Below are 24,469 nucleotides of genomic sequence, written 5' to 3'. Positions count from 1 at the left end.
CCTCTTCCAGCTCTGTTTACAGTACAAACAATTACAGTACATGTCCAGAACGTCTCTCACACAGTGTGTTACAGCATTATAACATGTCTGTTGTCCTTCTCCTCTATGCAGTTCAATCTTTGACTTTTTTCACTTCAGGTCAGAGTTCAGAACAACAATATAATTCAGTCCAGTTGGTTAAACCAGGGGGTTTTCAAACTTTTCCCATGCTAATGACCCCCAAATATGGTAACCTTTTGCGAGGGACCTCCTTTCTTAAATACATATTCATTTTTTGCATAAAAAAGCATTTAAACTGTTAAACCAGGGGATCTCTCCCTTTTTGACTGAAAGGCCCCCGATTATATTCAACAATATTCACTCAGAAAACCGACAATTTCTACCCCATAAATATTTTAGAGCTAGTCATGAACTGAAATCATTATATTTCATTATAAAAATGGCCAAATAATGAGAAATATATTGATTTTGTTTTTTTCTAAATGTATTTCAATTCTCATTTTGTCTAATTTAAGTCATCTGTCGAGAGCCACTTTATTAGACAAATAGTAAGTGTGATATTATATAGACAACATATTGTTTGTACAAATCTAATCTTCAGTAGAATTTTAAAACTTTTGATATCTTTTGTCACTCAAAACATTTCTAGGGACCCCTTAAAACAGTTTGAAACCCCGGAGTTAAACCACAGCATTGGCATGGGTGAGAAACCTACAAACAATGTGCTTTAACACTTTTACCATTAAAGGTCTTGCACAGAGCCGATATGACTTGAACAAAGGTTAGATTTTAGGTGATATAAACATTTGTGAAAAATATTCCTGTAAATTTGTATTTGTCACAACTGTCAGAGAATATGTTCATCAAGTAGTATTCCATGAGAGCAAATAAAAAAAAAAGAAGTGCTTAGAAATTAATCTAGCCCACATAGCTTTGTTTAATTCGTTGGCAAAGCCAAGACCGAGTGCAAAGATTATCTCTCATTTTTTTCATTCTCAGTTCTGAATCGAATGAGGCTAAACTGATTTGATGTACATTTACATCTGAGACAGCCATCAAGGGCCAAACTATTTAAAAAGACACAAACACCATATAAAAATTCTCGGCCGCTTGATGTTTAACTTCGAAAAGTACAAAAATGAAAACAACCATGTCTGTACTTGTCTGTAAGAGATGTTCCTAAGCAAATAACCAAATGTTCTGTGCTTTTAAAACAAACCACCATGGTTTGGAGTAATATAAGATGAGAGAAAGAGAGAGAGAGGGTGGGAGTGAGAGTGAGAGAAACTAAGGTGCGTGTAGATTGTGAGTTGTGAGTGTCAATATCCTCACCCCATAAACCGTCTATAAGCTGCCACTGAGTCAGTGGCCAGCATTGGCCCCGCAGTCAAAGCTCACACTGTCTCATAACCATTAAAACTGTGGCAAGGCACTCCAAAAGACGGCTGCTCCTCTTCACTTTTGATCTGAAAGCAGCATAGTTCTTGCCTCTCATGAGAAATATCTAGAAATGCCAAGATATTGACTTTATTACGCAGCTGTTTTGGCTGAATGAGACTGAGAGAGCGTTGCACAGTTGAGCAAGAGAGCTATGTGATGTCACATTAATATAATTATGCACTGAGGCCTTGATAGTTTAAACTGATTTTGGTTAGTTTATTTTCAGTGCCATGGGAGATGGAGTATAGCACACAAGAATCACTACAAAGAAGTCTATAAACTGATCAAACATATAATAAAAATTATTTTGTGGGACACATGGGAGAATGATGATAGTCCTGAATATTCAGCCATTGAAAAAATTAAGAGACCATTCCAATTTTTTTATTTAATCGTCATGTGTAGTGGCAGTTTTAGTCAAGTGTCTGTTATAAAAATGTTAAATTATAATAAAATCAAACATCAGGAGTGACAAAGTCATCTAACAGCAATGTGAAAGACTGACATAATAATGAGAAACATAAAAACTGTGATATTAATCCAGGTTATCAGATAAAAAAATGTTTTTTTACTTTTCCAAAACATGTTCAAATATTATTGTCGTATAGGTAAACTTAAAGGTGAATATCATATTGTTTTGCATTATTTGAGGTCTGAAAAAATACAGAGCATCATTTCCGTTATTTTGTCCGTTTTTTATTTTCTGCAAATAAATTGAATATTGCATTGTGACGAGAAGCGGGACGAGAGCCGTGAGGGAATGAGGCGGGGCCCGGGTAGCGACTGATAATGAGTGTGAGCTGCGCGTTGCACTGGCTCCGTATCTCTCACAGTGAAGATCAGAAGCATAAAAGGACGAGCGGCAGAATGTACGACAATGGAGGACCGGGCCCGGACATGTGTTTAGTTTGTATTTATGTTCTTGGGGAAGTCAACCGTGAGGTGGCTGCTGGCTTTTTACTTTCCTTGTTATTGTTTGTTTACCGCCTGCTTCCTTCCCTACTTTGAACTGTATTACATTGGTGCCGAAACCCGGGAGGAAGAAGAGACATGCTGTCGGAGAGCCCCTCGCTGCTGAGGGGCATCGCGGTGCTGAAGAGTTCGGGCAGCGCGGACGAGGGACTACCGCCAGCGGCTGCCGGAGGTGGGGTGGCGGCCGTCCAGGAAGGAGCGGAGGAGTCGTCGCCGTTGGCCGTGAGCCGGAATCGTGCTGCCAATAGACATGAAGGTGAGGAGCAGGAAACAGGGGACTCGCTACCAGCTGCCCTAAGCTGCAGCAGCCATTATCGGCCGCCAGTGGTCCGAGGAGAATTGAGCCGTATGATAGTACCACCGCATGAGCCTCTCGGCTGGCTGAGAACCAAGCGACACTGTGTCAGGGAACTGGACCAGATTTTTTTTTTCTCTCTCCCCCTCTTGTCGCTTTCACTCCTTGTGCTTCCGTCTCCTTTTCTCGTAGGTGCTAGGGCCATCAAGACTGGCCCCAGGGGGGACGGTTCACGCATCCTTCCTTCCCTACTTTGAACTGTATTACATCCATATTGGAACAATATTTTTATTTGAAATTTGGGAGAAGTAATGTCAGTAGTACACTGAATGAAAAAAAAATCTCATTTTACATAAACACACAAGTAAAAATAGTAAAAAAAGTCTAAGTCATCAGCGACTTCAGATTCTGGATATCACCTTAATAGTGATTCATTTATAAACTACTTCACAAGTGAAATCCAAGACATAAGAGAAAAAATTATAAAAATGCAACCAGAGGTGAAACCAGCTGAACAAACTAACTACAGTGCCCCTAAGGTGAAATCGCAATAATTTTCTACTGTAGATCACGATGAACTGTCTAAAATCATTAGATCATCTAAATCAACAACATGGATGCTAACCCTATACCTACAAAATTAATGAAAGAGATGCTCCCAGAAATTATAGAACCTCTTCTTCGTATTATTAACTCATCTCTGACATTAGGACATATGCCTAAAGCATATAAGGTGGCTGTTATTAGGCCCCTTGCCAAAAAAACCCAACTCGACCCTAGAGAACTAGGGAATTACAGGCCTATATCGTATCTACCTTTCATATCTAAAGTTCTGGAAAAATCCAGGACCAGGCCTGGATTTTAGTTGTGGTTTGTTTTATTCCCCGGCAGTTGCCCGTGAGTGGCTGTGTTATTATTTGATTAAAACTTTATTTAAATGTTCGCCGTTTCCTGTCTCCTTCCTTCCTTTTATTGGAGGAAGGAGAGACATGCTGTCGGAGAGTCCTTGCTGCCGAGTGGCCGCGCTGTGACGGAGAGTTCGGCAGTGCCAGTGGCTGCCCAAAGTGGTGGTTCTGGAGAAGAGTAGGAGCCATTGTATGCCGCCAAAGCTTCGGTGTGACGGCAACCTTTGCTGCCGTGCTCCTGGGTCGAGTTGGGGTGGCTATCGTCCAAGTGGGAGTGGGGGAGTTGCCACCGTCCGCCAGAGGCCGGAGCCTGCGTCCGTCCGCCCAAGGGGGAGATGCAGGGAGCGGAAGTCCCGAGGACGGCCACCGCCTGCCAGAGGCCGAAGCCTGCGTCCGTCCGCCCAAGGGGGAGGAGCAGGGGACGGGGAACTCGCCGCAGCCCACTAAACCAGGAGCCACCGCCGGCCGCCAGGGGGCGGACTGCCGAGCCGTCCACCGAGAACCCAGGGCCACCACAAGGCACCGCGAAGGAGAGTACCCCGGCTGGTTGAGGACCAAGCGGCAATATGTCGGGGAAGCGGACTATACTTTTTTTTCCTCTCTCCCCTCTCTCTTTCCGGGCGGTCCGAGGGCTCCCGTCTCTGTTGTCTCGTCTCGTCGCTGCATACCCCAGGGGAAAGGTACTCGAGGCCCCCCCAGGGAGGGAGCAAATAGAGTCTCGGGGGTAGTCTCGGGGGTACCCCCGGCCTGTGAGGGGCGATAGGTGTATGTAGTGGAGTAGGCGGGGCGAGAACGTGAATCGAGGCCGGTGAGTGAGTGTCAATGAACGCCAGCTGTGCGCGCACCGTTCTCGTATCACGGAGGAAATCAGGACCAGGCATGGATTTTAGTTGTGGTTTGTTTTATTTCGCCGGCAGTCGTCCGTTAGGGGCTGCCGGCTGTTTATGTTCCGTTTTATTATTTGATTAAAACTTTATTTAAATGTTCGCCGGTTCCCGTCTCCTTCCTTCCTTTTATTGAACAGTATGACACAAATGATCAGCGTTTTTTTCTGTCTGACCGAGGTTGTATTTTGTTATTGGTGCTGCTCGACCTTAGTGCTGCAATAATACCAGCGCACACTCCTACACAGACTCGAAAATGACGTTGGCATTAATGGAATAGCATTGAATTGTTTTAAGTCTTATTTATCCGGCTGTTTTCAATTTGTTAAACAATAAGGTCCAGTACGCAATAAGGTCCAGTCGCAAGTCCAGTACGGTGTACCGCCTCTGCTTTTCGCATTATACATGCTACCTCTAGGAGATATAATAAAGTGACACGAAAGTAGCTTTCACTGATATGCTGATGATACTCAACCATTTATTTCCTCAAAGCCTCATGAAACACAGCAGTTCCATCGAATAATGGAATGCATAGTCGATATAAAAAACTGGATGAGCAACAATTACTGAACTCGGACAAAACAGAAGTGTTACTTATTGGGCCGAAAACCACCGTATGTAACAACCACGCATACTGCTTAACTATTGATGGATGCTCCATGAAACCCTTGTCGTCAGCTAAGAATCTTGCCGTTCTATTCGATAATTATCTATAATTTGAGAACCATGTCGGCCACACCAGTAAAATTGTGTTTTTCCATTTTAAGAATATATCTAAACTATGTCATATGCTGTCAATGTCAGATGCAGGGAAGTTAATTATGCATTCATTACATCAAGACTAGATTACTATAATGCACTGTTAGGTGGTTGCCCTGCAGGCGTACTACAAAAACTCCAACTGGTCCAAAACGTGGCAGCTCGAGTTCTTACACATACAAAAAAAGTATAAGCATATTTGCCGGTTCTGTCAACCTTGCACTGGTTACCTATAAAGCATCACATTCACTTTAAAATCTAGCTTATTACCTATAAAGCCCTACATGGTTTAACCACCACTCGCACCACCAGTCAGAGTCAGGTCTAGTTGTATTTTACCCAAGTTATACTCACTCCTAGATACCCTGTTTATGTCTTCTCTGAGTTCCCTTTGATGTTCTATGTTCTCCTTGGATTGTTCAATGTTTCCTGTGGATGTTTGTCATTACCTCCATTAATACCATTAAAGTTACCTCGTTAAATCAGCTTCACTTACTACCGGTCTTGGATCGTGTCTGTCTTCAGTGTGTGGATTGTTACAATTAGATTATTACTGAATATCTTGAATCTATAATTTACCTTGTTATTATGTTTATTTATTTTTTATTTAGCATTGTTGTGCAAGCACTGTCGAGCTTGTGCAGAGGCAGCAGCTTTTGCCAGAGGGGAACTGGAATCCCCTGGTTGGGCCTTGGTTCTCTTGAGTATTTTTCTAGAATTCTGAAGTTTTACATAATAAATATTGCATTTAGAAATATAGTCTGTTTAATATTTGACCTGTGTTTCTCTCTCCTTTATCTGAAATGTGTGCTTTCACTGTGAGTTTGTGGGTGCTTGTCTGTGTGGCCGTCCGTGTTTGTGTGTCCATGTCGATGTGTGCATATTGTGTGTGTGGAGTGTTTGTAAGTGGGTATGTCTGTCTTCTGTGTTTTCACCTTTTTCTTGTTTTACAGGTATATGACTTTAGCTTATAGTCAATATATCTCATGTACAGCTGCTTTGTAACAATTGAAATTGTAAAAAGCGCTATATAAATTAAGTTGAGTTGAGTTGTAAATAACAATTGTTTTGGCATTAGTGTGGAACATTTTTAGAATTTCTTGTTTTAAGAGGGATAAATCCATTTCAACAAATAGAAGTGTCCTCTCTTGTGGAAATACATGTTTGTAACTGATTTAGTTTTTCTTTTTTACAATTTGCAGTGTTGTTAGTCACAAATGTTTTACATTTTCTGCTCAGATTTGAAAAGTAATTCTGTATGCATATATTCTTTCAAATTACCGTTCTTGAATTGATTTGACTGTTTTGATATCCAATCTGCATATAAACACGCATAGGTGCTAGTTTTCGAACGTCATAATGTTATTGGCCCAAAGTCAAAACGATATAGCTGCGTGCTGTCTTGAGCTACTTTCTGAATGTATCATTACAGGAAGTCGCTTTGGATAAACGTGTCTTGTCAAATGAATACATGTAAATGTAGGAACACTGTTTGTTAACATGATTTAAAGAATCTGCACTGGACCGATCTACAGTGACTTTATTACTTTTATTGGTCATTTTGGGTAATTTCATGACTTACCAGCTGACAACGTAGCTGGCACGTCCCATGCACGTAATTTCATAATCATTAATTGACCATTCATGACGTCGCCTACACGAACTCATGACGTTACAAGATAACCAAGGATGGTCCAGTTACGTAAAATATTCGTACTATTTTGGTAATAACATGACCTCAGTAATAACATGATGCAATTTTTTGATTTACATTAATGATTACATGTCGATTACTTTTTAAATATGCGTTTTTATAAAGTTTTTAGTTAGGATATTGTACATCTGTTGATTAAATAATCCAAGCGATATTTAACACGCCACATGCAGGCAGCTCTCTGTTGTGGGAATGTATGTAACAGTACGCGCCTCCTGCACACTCAAGTTCATAACTGGCGCGCGACTCTTGCGCGCTCAAGTTCAGAACAGCGCGTGTCCAGCAGAGCTGCGTCCAACAGGAGTAGGCCAACCGATAATTAGAAGACATGTTTTAATTTCTCATTTGTCGTTTAATATTTGTAGAAACTGAAGTTCTATTGATTTTATTACTTACATTCTGACAGAATGTCCTCTGACAGCAGTAGCAACGCTTTTTTGAAGGGCTTTCGTACTGACAGGAATTAAAGTTCCTCTCACCTCAACTCAACTCAACTTTATTTATATAGCGCTTTTTACAATTTTCATTGTTACAAAGCAGCTGTACATGAGACACATTGAATACAAGAAAAACAACTAAAGGCATATACCTGTAAAAGCAAGAAAAAGGTGAAAACAACAAAAGACAGACATACAAATGATCCACACACACAATATGCATACATAGTTACACACATTGACATAGACACACACACACGCAAACACACTCGCACACACGCACAGTGAAAGCACACATAGGCGAGAGAACCACAGGTCAAATATTAAACGGACTAAAAAATCTTATATGCAATATTAATCATGTCTAACTTCTAAATTCTAACAGGAAATCTGACAGGAAATTTCTTTTATCAGGTAATACTCATTACTGCTCAATGAATAAACGTCTTTTCCGAAACTACATGAGAGTATACGTGCAAAAAAAGAACATTGCTTTAGGTTTCAATTTATTATTTTTCAGGTACACAGCAATGGTGGCAGTTAAGAGTAACCACGGAGTCTTAAATATAGGCAAAGATGATATATCACGAAGTGTAAGGGGTAACGAGTTCCATAATTTAGGAGCATTAACAATAAATGACTTACCACCTAGTGGACAGCTGAAAACGGGGAATGGACAAAATACCAATCTCAGTTGATCTGAGGGACCGGGCAGGAGAGTTGGAGTAGATTAGATCAAACAGATATGGAGTCACAAGACCATGCCATAAATGTTAGCAGTAATATCTTAAAGTGAATACGTGATGCCACAGGTAGCCAGTGTAGATCATGCAGTGGAGGAGTAATGTGAGGAGAACGCCTGGTGGAGGTGAGAACTCTTGCTGCTGAGTTTAGAACAAACTGTAACCTTGCTATGTGTTTTTTAGGCAGACCAAGAAATAGAGCAATGCAATAATCTTGTTGTGATGTGATTAATGCATGGATTTAGATTTAACCATCAAATAGAGTGAGAGAAGATCGAAGACGTGCAATACTACAAAGATGGAAATAAGAATTTTTAATGACAAAAGAAATACGAGAGGCAAAAGATACAGATGACAACAAGATTACAGACAGATGAATCACTATTTCAGTTTTGTTTTTATTTAGTTCAAGAAAATTCAAGGACATCCAATGCTTGATATGCCTGATGCATGCAATAAGTGAGTCAGGCAGGGACAGTGGCGGCGCTAGGGGGGTCTTGCAGGGGCTATAGCCCTTTCAGAAAACTGCTTAGGCCCAGCAAAGCACCCCCAGGGATTTCCTAATATCTTTTACGAAGTGTCTATTTACACTGATCGCAAATAGTCCTTCTTGTAAGCAGAGGCTATTCACCAGTTGCAAATTGGATTAGAGATGTAAAAATGACGCTTGCCGGCTGACGTCTTCCGTGGCGTAGAAATGTTAATATTCTGATCATTGCAGGTCCGATGCCGCCTCCTGACTACTTTTTTCCCACCACTTATCAGATCATGTAACCATTTATTCTTAATAAAATTTATAAAAGGTTGAAAAGTGGCTAACGAGTGTTTAATAATGAAGTTGAGGGGTAAGGTTGGGGTGAACAACTGGCAACTTACTGTAACTAAACAGACCTGACAGCATATTGTCCTTCCCACCAATGATGAATAGTCCCAATGATATGTGATATAAATATTTTATTTCTTAAAAAATTATTACTTTATTGTTTTTAATATAAATGCAAACAAGCTGACATCATCCGAAATCAATAAAAAAAAAAAAACGTATTTTTGGATGTTATATATTCGCATCCGTTATCAAGACTAAGCCTGTGAGTTGGTGCTTGGCTGCTCAGTCGAACTTTTCCAGTACTTTAGTGTAAGAAAATTAAACTCATAAATTGCATTTACCTGGAAGAGAAGCTCTCCATTTTACAGCAAAGAGAAGAGCATGTTAAGAGCAGGTAATGCGGATTGTTATGCCTGCCGTGGCAAATCAGATGTTGTGTTGTTTTTATACATGAAGCTTGGGTGCTATCTAAGTTTACATTATAGTTACAGAAACATAAAACTACAACAGAGAAGGCTATATGGAGTTCGGGCCAATTGTGAATATATTCAACGTTCTGATTAGCAGTGGTGAAAGTAACAAATTACAAATACTCAAATAACTGTAATTGAGTAGTTTTTTTCAGGAATTAATGTTCATGTGATTGGTTAAGGAGAATAATCAGTCCTAACACGTGACCCGGTCCACTCAAATCGCAAAAGATACAGATGACACCAAGATTACGACCACAGATGAATCACTATTTCAGTTTTGTTATTATTTAGTTCAAGAAAATTCAAGGACATCCAATGCTTGATATCCCTGATGCATGAAATAAGTGAGTCAGGCAGGGACAGTGGCGGCGCTGGGGGGGCTTGCTGGGGCTATAGCCCCATCAGAAAACTGCTTAGGCCACGTGACGGAACTAATTATTCTTCATAGCCAATCACATCAATATTGAGGTCCTGTATCACTCCATTCGCCAAGTTTCATCCAAACAGCTATTTCATGAGATAAATTCTCCATCTCCCCAAAGTCTATACATTAAGTTCTCTGCGCTTATAAGTGAGTAGGGAACATATGCGATTGGAACAGTTGCGAAGCAGTTTTGCAAACTGTGAATTTCCAGTTATAATGTTGTAAATAAAGTTGAGTATCTTGTACAGTTCGATCCATTCACTTAAATAAGACGTCATTACATTGAAAGGAGCCGCAGCATTTATTTTATGTTGCCTCTCTCTGTACTTTGAACTTTTAAAGACATGAATCATGAAAACCATGGACCACAACTCCATGTAAAAATCTTTATTGTTCTACCTAAGAGATAATGTCACATACATCTTGGATGGCTTGAAGATGAGTAATTGATCAGCCAGCTCCTCCACAGATATGACTGTTAATGCTAATCTAATGTAATTTAGGTTAAAAAAATTTTGCATACAGTATTTGGGGCTCTTATTTATTAATTTCTGCATTGTGGGGGCTATTACAAATGATTGAACAGTGTTGGAAGTGCATATATGGTTTTAATTGGAAAACTGAGCTCATAATAGACAGACCGACGGACAGAACAACACATTGAATGGTTATTTTGTATGAGTTGTATCCAGTTATATGCTTTATCAGTAAGGTAAATATGTGTTTGGTTAAAAGTAGCTGTTTTCTACATAAATCTCTAAATTTGATTATTAATAATTATTCTTAATTCATTATATGACACCGCATAAAAAGTAACGAGTAACTAGTTGTCTGAGTAATTTTTACTTTTACTCAATTACTGTTTTAACACCAGTGCTTTTATTTGTAATTGAGTACAATTTCAGCAATGTAACAGTACTTGTAATTAAGAACAAATTTCCAGTACTCTTTCCACCACTGCTGATTAGTCTGGGAACACTTTGTGGTCTGAAATAAGCGCGTTTTCTGCAAAAAATAATAATTACAAAAAAACAGAAGAGTATAGCATTGATTAGTTTGCTTTTGGTAATAAGGTTAGAAGGAATAATTAGGCTAGTGTAGGATCCGTAGTGAAAGGACTCGAACCTTGTGCTTGTGGATATTCTATTTTTTCTTTACAGAAACTTGTGAAGTAATAACAAAACCATGCGCCGATTGGACGCTTCAGTAGCCTACGTGTAGGTTCATTGCTGTATTCTGTTTCATTCGTTTTTTCTGGTAATTTAGTTCATAAATACATTTGTTGTAGGCTATTTTATACATCGTATAATGTTTTTATAAACGCACAGCATACAGTGTTGCTTGTTCTGAAATGTAAATTAATTAACAATAACAATTACTAAGTGCACCCATGGGAGAAGTGAAGGCTAATGCGTTACAACAATATAATAAAGATGCTGTTCTGTATTTAAATGGCAAAATTACATGTTGTCTAGCTAAGGAATTTATTAATTTAATAATTTTATTAGCACACCATCTAAACTGTCAAGCACTCCCATAGCCTCATCAGCATAGCAATGATATTGAAGTCCATGCATGCGTATGATGTCACCAAGTGGAGAAATATAAGTGAAGAACAGAAGTGGACCAAGAACTCAACCTTGAGGAACACCCTGTAAGACTGGAGCAGTGGCAGATGTATACCCTTGTATAATGATATAATATAAATTCTGTCGCTGATGTAGGAAATGAGCCAGGAAAGAGCTGAACCAGTAATACCGAATGACGAGAAATGAGTTTTCAAGAAAGATTGTGTCAAATGCAGATCTTAGATCGAGAAGAATCCGGATGTTTATTAGCCAAGAATCCATGGACAGAAGAATGTCATTTAACCACACGAAGAAGAGCAGTTTCAGTGCTATGTGATAAGCGAAATCCTGACTGAAAAGGTTCAAAGAGGCCATAAGCATTTAAGAAAGATCTCAATTGATCTAACGTAAGATCTTAAGTGTCCTATTGTGTGACAAAAATTTTGAAAAAAAAACGAACAGTGAAGATAAATCGCTCTTATGCTATTTTATATTATAAATATGAATAATATAAATAAATATTTATATAATAATTTTTTGCCATCACACCATGGTACACACGTATGGTTTATTTGTCAACTCCCCATATACAGTTGTATTCCATCACAATAGATTTTTACAGCTTACATGTACTGTATGATACTTATGCAATTTAAGCAATTGTTGGTGTCTGCAAAAGCTCTAGACTCGGAGATTACGTATTTTTGTTGGCTAACCCAGAAGTTAGCGCTGTGCTGGTTCCCTTGACAGAAAGCCCATGCATTTTTCCCAAAGACTTAAGGAAGATTGCAAAAAAATAAATTCTATGATTAACAAATGTTCAAGATGTTAACATGTTTTTTTTCTATCAAGATCATTTTTACAGATTTACACAATATAAGCTATTTTTGAAGAGTAAATATAATAAGGCAGAAGTAAAAAGATAACGCGAGGCTATAAACAGACTTCACAACGGTCGCTCGATATCAACGTCATCAACCCCAAACTTTCTCAACCTTTATTTAAAAACGTGTTCCCTGGTAAATAATTACTCTTTGAATGAATCCCCAAACAATGATTTTAGAGATTTGTGCCAATGTTGCATTATTTATGTGATTTACATGTGCAATGACGTCTAATGTCCCTGCCAAATTGTTAGCAACCACCAGTTTAAAGATACAATATAGGTTTTAAAAATCACAAGCGGGTTATAACTGGTGCGTTTTATGTCATAGATTTAAACATGAAAATATTTGGAGGTTTTGTTTGCCACAGAGCACAGACCTTATTTCAGGCGATTTACCAAAAACCCATAGACTTTGGGGCGATGGAACCGGAAGTCTTTAAATGCTTACTTGCCTCCAGGGTTTGCATACAAAGTACCTCACTTCTAAGGCACTCAATAAAGCTTCTCTTGTGTCTCATTTTCTTTAAATTCCTTTCTTCCAAACTTGTTAAAAGACTAATGATTAGATTGATGGAACTTACTATGTGAAGTACCCCATCCTATAGTCTACCAACACACTGAGTACATTTTGAATAATTGATGGCAATTAATTTAAGCTTATAAGAAGTCTTGAGTGAAAAAGATATCTGTTTGTTACTGCACCACAGGAAACATTTACCCCATTCCCCCCCCGCCCTCCACACTCTTCAATTTGGTGTATACGTGACAGGCTTGCAATGCTTCGTTATGTGTTGATGTTGGTTTGGGTTCAAATCTACATCTCTTCCCTGAAAAAAAATAACTTTCCAGGTTACAACATACTCTTTAACACACCAAGACACAGCTTTAAGGCATTTTACGCATTTTATTTTTTCGCATTTGGCTCTCACCAGCTTGTCCACACAATAAAGCGATCTGTGATCTCAGCACATCCAAAACAAGTGAAACCACGTCTTGGCGACGCTCGGCAGAACCTTTTTTCCAACAACCTGAATCAATATCCATTTAACTCTAAATCCCCATTTTTTCATTTGCAGGCCATTTTACTCAAATTTTGGCGCTTTCATCCTCCAGCTTCAACAAATAATAGTTAACCAAGGCGGCGTGCAGAGTTTCAGATGAGTTTTCAGAACATGCTTCTGTGACATTTTGTACATAATCAGCTTTAATGGATCTATACCCATATATATCTATATTTGGAGATTTGCAATCTTCAAATCACTCATCTGCTACCGAAATCACAGAGTGCGGTGCCAAATAAAAGTGCACGTTTGCTTTCCAAACTAAAGACATCAACAAGATTGGCCAATGTAATAAGTACATACATATTTTGTGTCAAAAAAGTGAGAAGCATGTAGGATTCTGAATTCAAAAGATACATTTTGAAAATGCTGAAATTTAAAATGCCTCCTCCATCATGAGCGTATTGGCTCCCTACTGCTTATTGGCTACAAGAGTGTTGGCCCAATACTTGTAAGGGGGTCACACAACGGATGTGGAAGCGCAGAGCCGTGTTGGGTAATGCCATTGTTTGTAAATATGAACATTTAGTACCGTGGCCGCTAGGTATCACTGCGCTGCAACAGAAGAAAACACATGCAAACACATGCAAACACAAGCAAATTCAGAAAGCATCTCCATTAGTTTGGCGACACATGCCCTGCAAATACTCGAAACACAAACAAACACAGAAACGCGCTGCAAACTCCACGGATGACAACGGAAGTGTTTCCGTGGGACCCCAAAAACTGATGCACCTGATTGGGACGCGCTTCATTTTGACTGTTCAAATTCGTTGTTGGAGTTGTCAGCCACACTGACTATGTCGACTAGAATAAGTAAAAAAAAAAAATGTAAACCTTTAAACATTTTTATAGTGACACATGTTTAAGTAAGTCAAGCAGTTACTACATCTCATTGTTTTTGTTAAACTGTTAAAATCGACAGGCTAATAATATCCTACGGACGTACGTTAAGAAAGTTAAAATAAAGTTATAAAGCAACTACCTTCAATGTGGCTGACAACTCCACTAACGAATTTGAACAGTCAAAGTGAAGCGCGTCCCAATCAGGTGCATCAGTTTTTGCGGTTCCCCCGGAAACACTCCCGTTGTCGTCTGTGCAGTTTGCAGTGCGTTTCTGTTTTTGTTTGTGTTTCCAGTATATGCAGCGTGTTTCTGTGTTTGTTTGTATTTCAAGTATTTGCAGGGCATGTGTCGTCAAACTATTGAAGATGCTTTCTGAATTTGCTTGTGTTTTTTGTGTTTGCATGTGTTTTCTTCTGTTGCAGCGCAGTGACACCTAGCGGCCACCGTAATTTAGTTTTGAGTGAACATTAAATGTTAAATAAACATTAAATTAGTTTTAACATTAAATAAGATGACTGAAAGCATCTTTAATGCAAAAAAACTGACTTCTACAAAAGCTGCAAGATGCATTTTTCTGTTTGGGAGTAACGGAAAAATACCACATTAATGAAGAAAATCTCTCTGTTCTACCAGATAAATAACAGAGTTGTCCTAGTTGCGATGCTATGCGGCTTGGCGCTTCCGGGTGTGCAATCCCCTTTAGACTCTCCTAATTACACAGTTAGGACTAAGCGGTGCAAACACAGTTTTCAACAATCACAAAACAGATTTCCAGTTAAAATTCACCAAAATTGTTGATTCATTTTTTTACAGTGTTTGCTAATTTCTAATTCCACCTTTGGGAGTTCTGAGAAATTAACAGTATGCCATTTTTGTGTAGTTAAAGCATCTACCAGCAGGGGATAATTAGGCACAGAGAAGATAATTTTACCAAAAAATTGAATCTTGTAGAATTTAAATTATTTGAATTCATATGCAGTAGAATTTTCTGACAAATGATGGTAGACCTTTGTGTCTGAGCAAATATGAGGTCAGTTTAAGACATTGTTGAACGGAGACATAAGAGATAAAGAAATTGAATAGTCTTTGAAAGGAGAAATATCTGAGAAGCAGGCCACTGTCTAATCTCATTTAGAGGTCAATGGTCCCTCTAAATTATTCTGCTTAAAATAGCCAAAAATAAAACTGATGACGGGTTTTAACCTACATAGCAAGACTCCTCTTCAGAAACAGAATCATCTCCTAACTTGAGAATAACAGTGAGGTCATATCGCATCTGGTTATTTGCTAAATCAGATCTCGATTTGTTTTATATAATGGCTAAAAAGATATTTTTCCATATTGAGTTCATTTCCTGTTCCAGATAATTATCTCACTGCTTATTCTGCCTGCACAATTCTACTTTTTCTTTCTTTCTTTCTTTCTTTCTTTCTTTCTTTCTTTCTTTTTTTTCTTTCTTTCTTTCTTTTTCTTCCCTGAGAATGATAGAGCGATCATTTGAATGCATGCATTTGCTGATGCACAGCATATGGTTCAATGCACATGTTCAGAGGGTCAACATTGGGGCATTATTTTGGACAGTGTAGAAATATTATCATTGTACATATTATGTATGATTTGTATGAGCTTAAATGACTGAAAAAAGAAAATTGCTATTTATCAATCAGGAGCCTGTCTTGGCTACCCTTTCTTGTGATGATCAACAGTAGCCATAGAGCGATACCAGTAGCTGATGGTGGCGATAACCGTCTGTTATGTTGAAATATGGTGCCCCACCGTTACAGCAGTGAAGGTGATGAGAGTTGATAAGCTATTATATAAGCCTAAGCTTGTCAACTGTATTGTGTTCAACCCCAAAAACCTATTCAGTGATTAAGCACCTGTCTGTAAAATCAGGCTTCTGGAAAATGTCCATGCAGGTGTACGAAAGCCAGTTCAATAAATAGTAAATATATATAAAAAATAAATAGGTACTCAAGTAACTATTAAGTCATGATTCAATGAAACTGAGATCCTAATTTATAAAATGTCACACCGCATAACACATCATTTCAATGCAGAAAATGGAAATTACTCTTGCCCGTAATTAAAGAATTTCCCGATTTAAAGCCGTTCCATTTTCAAAGGTTATTAAGCTAAGATGTGTTGAGTTTTAACCTAGCACATTGTAATCCTATGGAATAATGCAGAGGGAACGAGATGAAATGATGTGCTCGGTCTGGTATCCATCTACATTAACTCATTTGATTATTATTTCTATTTAAAATGTACTTTTGATGTGTCCGTCTAACTCCAGCGTGCATGGAAAGGTGAAGGCAATCTATTGCTTTTGGCCAATGGTCTGGAGGGGAACAACTGGACATGCTCCAGTAAAACTGAAGTCGTTGACCTCAGTAAGCAAATGTATTGGAAGAGTAGAATCTTTGATACTGTATTTGCTATGCATGAATCAATAAAACAATTAAAAAAATGAATAAAGCCCAAATAGGAATTAAAAAGGGCCAACTTTTCTTTTTTCCAAAGAATACATGCTTTTGATTTTTTTTTTATCTAGTATTTGCAGCTCATACAAGGAACTAAATAAGTAATCTGTTATTTACATGCAAATTATAAAAACCCATGGCTTTGAACGTTTGCTTTGCTCGCTGTCTTTAGCTGGTAAACAGTTTCTCAGAGGCGGAAGTGTTGCGTTTTGTTGATAAGGTTTATCAGCTGTTGGGGTCTTTGAAAAGCACCAGAGGGGCCCTTAAAACACGGAAACCCTACAAAAAACACCCCATTCCCTCCCACGCAAGTCCAATAAGATTCACACTTATACACAGATAAATCAACAGACAACAATCAATCCATATAGCTTTTACAGCAGCTATACAAAAGTGACTTCATTCTGCCAAAATACAAATTGCTTTCAAAAGCATGTTTGTCTAGGGAAAACCACCACTAACCTTTTTCCTCATCACTTAATCACTCCAGCAATTTCAACAAGTGTCCTTTCAAAAACTCCCTCTCTCCGACTTAATCGATACACATAAACAGCATTTCACCACTTCATTAAAGCTGTTATTCTCTCACTGAAACACAAAGGAATCGTTGTGTCTTCATTTGCTAGTTTCTGCCAGAGCTCTAAAATGTGCCCAGCAGTACATAATGGCAAAATGTTGACTTCTTGTGAAACAAAACACGCTGTCATTATCTGCCATCCATCATTATTTATAAAGGGGGCACTTTCATAATGCGTGCCGGCTAAAACGCATCTTTGTTCATTTCGTCTTTTTGACTGTGTCATTGCACGTTGTGACATGATGTTTGTGCTGAGGCGTTTCTATAAAAACCCGCTAGAGACCAGGTCATGCTGTGCGAAGCCTGAGGTACACAGTTTACGTAAGATGGCTTTACAGTCATCACAGGTCTGATCAAATTTTACTGGGTGTACTAGTGGATGGGCCCTGTGGTGGTGAGCTATACGCCGAATAATGTGATTTGTTTGTTGAAATAGGCCACCTGACACAAGTGAACTCGATGCTTCAGACGTTTTCGGGATCGCATTTACTCACAGAATGATCCAGAAGAACAAAGAAAAAATTTATTGTGTTCTGTCTCCATCTGTGAAAGTCGGTTCTTTCTATGTACTTTGCTCCTTTTGGTCTCTACTACAAATGTTTTATCCCTGACTTTACTTCTGTGGTTTCATCTTTTCGTAGCTCGTAGATTATCTTCATGAGAAAGCTAAGCTTTATATTGGTTGTATGTTTATCGTTTATACTGTAAATATAACCTACGTTGTGTAGAATAAAATACAAACTACATAAATCTGGGTATATTGACTTCAGGCTAGATTGATTTGACAGTAGGTAATGTAATGATAATATTTATTAGCAAACAAAAAGGTGATTGTTTTAAAAAAATGACTAAAATCTGCAATAGAGCATATAAGGTCAAATGGTATTGTTATTATGTTCCAATCTATTTCAATAGACTCACCTGGTTTGATGTTTAAATCATAAATGTGGTTTCCACTAAAAGAGAGAATATATGTAACCAAGGAAGCATATCATGTTAACAGTAATAAGTTATTTAGATGAGAGTATGAAGTCATTGATTGCGTTTCGTTTTTACTTCCGCAGAACTCCAAAGGTATTTTTTCTCTGCCCAGGCGTCTGGTGTACATGAATTTAAATGTGAGAGGCATATGTGTGTGCATTGTTTCCACTACATTGTGGGCAAGATGCGTCTCCCAGGCCGGCCCAGCCAGCCCCCTGTAACAGCTGCTGTGAATCCTGTATTGAGATAGTAAAGTGTATCTCCCCCTCCTAGGAAAAGTCTTTCCTAAAAAGTCTCGACACAGATCAAAATCATTGGAACCCTTAGGCAGTTCTTAATATTTATGCATTAAAATCCTGCTTTGAATGTCATTATTTGTTCCATTTTAATTTTAGAGCACTGAAATTAAAATATGTATGTTAATATGCTGAGCTAAAATATTTATTTAGTGTATTTTAGTATGTAGGCGTTGTGTGGCAGAAGCTTTGAGTTTTACAAATGAGAACACAATTGCTTTGCAAGCAAGAGAATCATTCAAATAATTTTTTCGTACAAACACCCACAATTACAGGATGGCTATTTAGATAGAAAATCCGCAGGACAGCTGGAAAATTATGCCTTATATTGAGCATTCCATTGCATTTAACACTACAGCAAATGCAAAAGCAATTGAAAACAAAACATTAAGTGTTCGGATGTCCCTCCGGGCACATTTGTTTCACTAGCATTTGGTCCAGATGTGCACGCAAAGCCTGAATTATAAGACTGTAATTTTAGTTATTAGGTTGTGTGTGTTGGGGGTTAAATCAACATTTGATTAAACTCAACTTGTGTTCTTTTACGTTTTAAAGAAAAGAAAGACTAGAAAGTGGAATTATTGTGAGCTTATAATTGTTAAATATAATTAAAAAATATAATAGAATTATTATTGCTCGCTATTTTTCAGTAACGTAGTTTTTACTTAAATAAAATATAAAACTAATATATATTAACTTGCATGTTTGCTTATTTTCTCTTAAGCTAAATCTAGAAACTTTTTTTACAGCTTTCATTTAGAAGATGTAAATAATTTTCACAACTAATCTGACTGTACAGACACACACACATGCATAAATCAGTCCCCCAAGCCTAAGAAATAGCCAGAAATGTATTTTTCATTTATATCCAAGTCCGTTGCACATGCCTATCTTCTGACATACTGTTAAAAAAATCTGTATCATGCCAATTTTGCTGAAGTTTTGCTCAATTTTGAATGTTTTTCTAGCTTGTGAAGGAAGCTTTATCCTCATGAAATATGCCTGGCTCTAGCGGCACTCTGTTTGCACCACACTTCAGGATATCAGCGTTAAAAAACACCAGTGATTATGAGCTTAAGACTTGTATTTGTTTTTCCCTAAACTTCACCTGAATGAAAGTCCCTTTTACGTTCCAAAGAGTCGTACCATGACTGCTAATTCATTTTTACGTGAAATGTTGAACAAGTTAAGTCCCTCTGCAATCCGAGAAGACTTCAACACAGCCCTGCTCAACCTGGAGCTTTATCCCCCTGAGAAAAAACACCACAAGCGCATTCAGAACTGTGGGACATCTGATCGCAGCAGGTCTGAAGTTCAGCTGATATGTTATAGTGCAAACCGTGTACTGGCCTGCATTGATTCACTCCTTTATTAATAAGTAGTAAATACAGTTTTTCAAAAAAAGTTTTACATTCACATTGTGTGTACTGAAAAACATTGGCTAGTGAAATAAAGCTGAAGTGCTTGCACCTTACACCACTGATGTCACAACAAAAGAAAGAGTAAAACTTACAACTCTGCCTCTGTTTCACTGAAGTACGTGCTGCCATTGGAGTGAGGGGGTCCCGGCGACGTCTCCTCGCTCCTGCAGCTGCTTTGACTGCTCCCCATGCTTCCATCCCCAGACAGTGTCCCTGTCAACGTGGGGGGCTTATGGAAAGATTCCGCCATTCCCCGCTCTGCAGACCCCAAAAAGCAGGGGCACCGAGTCCGAAGCTCCTTGTAGAGGATGTTCATTCTCAGCAAGGATATCCAGGGACAGCCAAGAATATTTTTAAAGGCCGCACGAAACTCGGGGCTCCGACAGTAGATGATGGGGTTCAGGCCTGAGTTAATGTAGCCCAGCCAGTTTAACCAGCGAAAAATCTCCTTCGTTGGCACATCTCGATTAAACACTTTGATGATGTTCGCCACGAAAAAGGGCAGCCAACAAAGTGTGAAGATCCCCATGATGATGCCCAGAGTCTTTAGAGCCTTGTGCTCTTTGACGACGGTGAGTCTCGAGGATCGTCTGCGAGAACCCTTGCGCATGGACGCCGAGCCCCCACCGTTGTTACACGACGGGAGGTTGTTGTTGCCTTGCAGCGATGGTTGTGCCTGATTGCCCATGCATTCATTTTGGAACCTCAGGCGGTTCTTGTCAATTAACTGTACCTGTCGCGTGGCAATGAGGAAGACCCGAGCGTAGACGAATATCATGACGAGTAGTGGGACGTAGAATGAAACGATGGAGGATATAATTGCGTAGGGCTTGTTTGTTACAAAGTCACAGCAGTTTTCGTCAATGTAACAACAATATGCTTCCTTGTCTTCCATTGCCCTCGAGTACTGGTTCATGATGGGCACGAAGGAGATCAGAGCAGAGACCCCCCACACGACACACACGATAAATCGAGCCCTGCACTTATTCAGAAGCACTTTGTATCGCAGCGGGCGCGCGATGGCGATAAACCGATCCACCGCAATTACACATAGGGTCTCTATGCTGGCAGTAACACATAACACGTCCACTGATGTCCATAACTCGCACATAGTATGATCGAGCTGCCATTTACCCGTTATGACAATCGTGGCACCCATCGGCACCACCAGTACCCCCATGATGAGGTCAGCACATGCCAAAGACATGATGAAGATGTTTGTCGTAGTCTGCAGCTGTGAGGTGCGAGCTATTGCGATGATGACCAGAAGGTTACCCATGACGATAATGATGATCACCATGACAACCAGCACCAGAGTTTTGAATCCTTGTTGTTCAATGGCTTGTGTCCCGTTAGGACATATGGTGCTGTTTGAGCTCATTTTGCGTTTTTTAAATGTGCCCAAGTCAAGGTGAGTTTGTCAGTTGGAAAAGGAGAAACAAGCAACAGCTAAGAGACGCATAACTTCTGTAAGTACAAGACACGTCTGTTAACTTAAGACTCGTCGTTTTTTATAGTGCTGACTGAAATACAATGGATTTAAACTTGCATTTTATACCACCGTATGTCCAAATCTTGAACAACACCATCAATGACTCCTTTTCACCTCTCCCTCGGTTATCCTAAAAACAATCATATCCAACAGCTTGGAAGTTTCTCAAGGTCCACACAGCTGAACAGCAGATGTGAAGCATTAAAAGAAAGTTCCCATTAAAACAAATACAGTAAAAAAGCTCTCCAAATCACAAAGAGAAGGGAAGATAAGCACATGTCCTGTCGAAGTAGTCCGCTGGAGTGGAGTTTGATCTGCTGTGTGTGACGTTCAGTGAGCGTTGTGTGTGTGGAGCAAGTGGAGGTGTGTCTCCTGCCAAACGTTCAAATGACACTTCAGCAGGGACCAGACAAGTCAACAGTGCTCAAGCACCCTCCCTCTCTGATAACCTCTCTCTCTTTTTCTCCCTCACTCGCTCGCTTACTCACTTGGTCTGTGTGAGTTGAGCGCTCAGCGTGCTGTAGTTGCAGTCACACTTCACCCTAGGGGTGGAGCTGTGAAGAGCACCTCACTCCAAAAGTTTTCAAGACTGCCTCTCCCTCTTTCGGTCTAACTCACAAATTCACAATCAACAAGCATGAAGCACCTTTGACATGTATGTGTCATACACCGCCGTAACAGGTAAGGCCTGTCTACAATAGACTGACCTATAACTGATACTTATCTCCTTCTGTATCACCCTTATTTAACATGTTTAAAGAAAGTAAAAAAATTAGTCATACACCAAAAGTCCAGCCACGAGTTTCTGTCTTTTGTGCTGTGCCTAGTTCAACACTGTATTGGTGATAAAAGTGAATGTTTACCTATTAGGCATTTTGCTTTGGATTGAGAAAAATACCCTTACACTGCCTTCCACAGCTGCCATGTTTTTCATTAACTTTAAATAAGTATGATGTCACCTCAAAAATATGTTCTATCGGATGTGCCTGCTTAGATTTTTAAAAACGTTGCACGATTGTTGTTGGGGGTGGAAAAGCACTAAATGATGAATATCATCCTGTTAGGATCTACACAGTGTCTTCTCACCCATCCCTTGCAGGATGTTTCTCCTGCGGAACAAAGGCTTGGTTCACAGAGTGTTTAGTCTTGACACCAGTAGGTGTGAGTAAGGAAATGTCCTCTTCACACAGCAGCTTCCTGTGCCACCTCAGAAATATTTTTATAGTTTACTTGGCAGATGAATAAATTAGAAGATATAAAAGTACATTGTCGCAACCAACAGTTTTCTTTAAAGACAATTATTTGCAGTGTTTGATAAATAAAAGCATGTGATAATGAACTGCCGTCTTTTGGGTGTTAAAAAATCATTTTTAATACATTTTTAATAAATAACTTTTTTGTGTCTTGAAATCAAAATGTTCAAATCGGTGAACACACAAACAAAAATTTTCACATACTATCCACTTTTTCCCCGTTACGAAGTCGATTCTCTCATAAAACAAAAAACAGTATATGGGAATATACTGAAAGGTTTTGCGTAATATTTTATATTAAACAATACAGTACATTTCAGTATTCATTTTTTCAATATATGAAATGCAGCAATTTCTAATATAATATTGTTTTATATATGAACAATGTATTATTTTGTATGTTTTTAAATATATATTACATTTTTAAAATATGTTATAAACAGTTTCCCAGAGGCCAGTGTTCAGCACAAAAAATAATAGATGCTTATCTGGCCTGCGACTCACGCCAACCCAGGCACAACCAGGAAGAACAATCAAGACAAATGCCTGGCATGCCATTCAACTGCGAAAAGCTGGGTTGAGTAGTCGCCAAGGTCTTTGTCATCAAGTACTTCCTCCCCCAACTCCCTTCTCTCTCTCTCTATCTCTCTGTATCTCTGTCTGTTAGTTATTTCGTTCCATTTTTGGAATAGCTGTCTGCCTTTATCTCTGTACGCCTATAACTTAAAATGTTTCTTCTTTCCTAATCCCCTCCCACACACACACACTACAATTCAAAGCGTTGACTAACGTTGTCCTATCTACAATTCAAAGCGTTGTCCTATCTATCTGCTACACAGTAACGCAATAAGCGATAAAACTAACTAGTTTTTGTAACTAGTTGACACCATGACAAGTGTCAAGTGATGAGACATTTTGTCAATTGCTTGTTGTTTATTTCAGTGGTGCCGTGCTAGTAGTTCCACCCACTTCCCCAGCCCAAATGTCATTGTCCAATATCCTGCTCCTCATTACATCAAGTCCTAACCAGAAATTAGATAAATCTGTCTATTCTATGTTAATCCGTTTTTGTTGTAACCTTCGAAGAAAAGGGACAGGGCATTTCGTCGATTGTTTGCCTACCACTTCTGACTACTTCTGTGGCAATTGGCAGCTTCGATTATCTAATTTGTCCAAAACCCTGCTCACTGTCACTGAGCATTGACACATATGTTATTAAGCATTTCAATGTGGAGCAGCTCAGTAAAGGCAGACAAATTGCTTGCCACTAGAAATTTGTATTGCTTCTGGTTGAACCTTAACGTTAGCTTACTGGCCGTCTCGTCGTCTTCATTTGTTTTGAGAAAAAATGTGGTCAGCTTAGAACATTTGGCCGCGTCAGTTTCCAGAGCTTTCTTCTTTTTTATTCTGGCCTTTTCTGGCCGTACGTAAATCTCAGATGATTCGTATGATTGGTTTTCCAATACACAATGCTTTTGGGAAACGTATCTCAGGATAATTGTGTTTACTTGACGCTATTAAGGCAGTTTGAGCAAGTAAATTTATTATATAATTTTTGTTATTTAATAATAAATATAATAATAAATTGTACATCTGGGATCCGGTGAACACAGACGTTCAAAAACTGCCGCCAAAAAGAAAGCATTACGTTATTTTCGTTTGTGCACTGGCATTGGATCTGGTGTGTCTCGTCACCGATTGTGTTATTACTGTACGTCTGCTTGGCGGTATTG

General features: G+C 39.0%; 1 protein-coding gene across 3 annotated transcripts in view; it reads right to left on the bottom strand.

Annotated features, from left to right (window-relative positions):
* The window catches only part of adrb3a (adrenoceptor beta 3a), a 31,488-nt gene extending 9,563 nt beyond the window's left edge, over positions 1–21,925 (bottom strand). Inside the window, exons 1-2 of one of the 3 annotated variants that reach the window (XR_008909505.1) lie at positions 20,084–21,925; positions 19,679–19,820 (exon numbers count right to left, since the gene is read on the bottom strand). Coding sequence is in view for 2 of the 3 variants with exons in the window: in XM_056772419.1 (XP_056628397.1) it covers positions 19,757–19,820; positions 20,084–21,372 (1,353 nt within the window). In the remaining variant the exon portion in view is untranslated. The remainder of the gene's footprint in view (positions 1–19,678; positions 19,821–20,083) is intronic. The other 2 variants (XM_056772419.1, XM_056772420.1) reach the window with 2 other exon arrangements.
* Positions 21,926–24,469: the final 2,544 nt, after the last annotated feature.

This window comes from Triplophysa dalaica, chromosome 18 (assembly GCF_015846415.1).
Source record: "Triplophysa dalaica isolate WHDGS20190420 chromosome 18, ASM1584641v1, whole genome shotgun sequence".
Lineage (NCBI taxonomy): Eukaryota > Metazoa > Chordata > Actinopteri > Cypriniformes > Nemacheilidae > Triplophysa > Triplophysa dalaica.
This window is presented reverse-complemented; position numbering and strand designations above follow the sequence as displayed.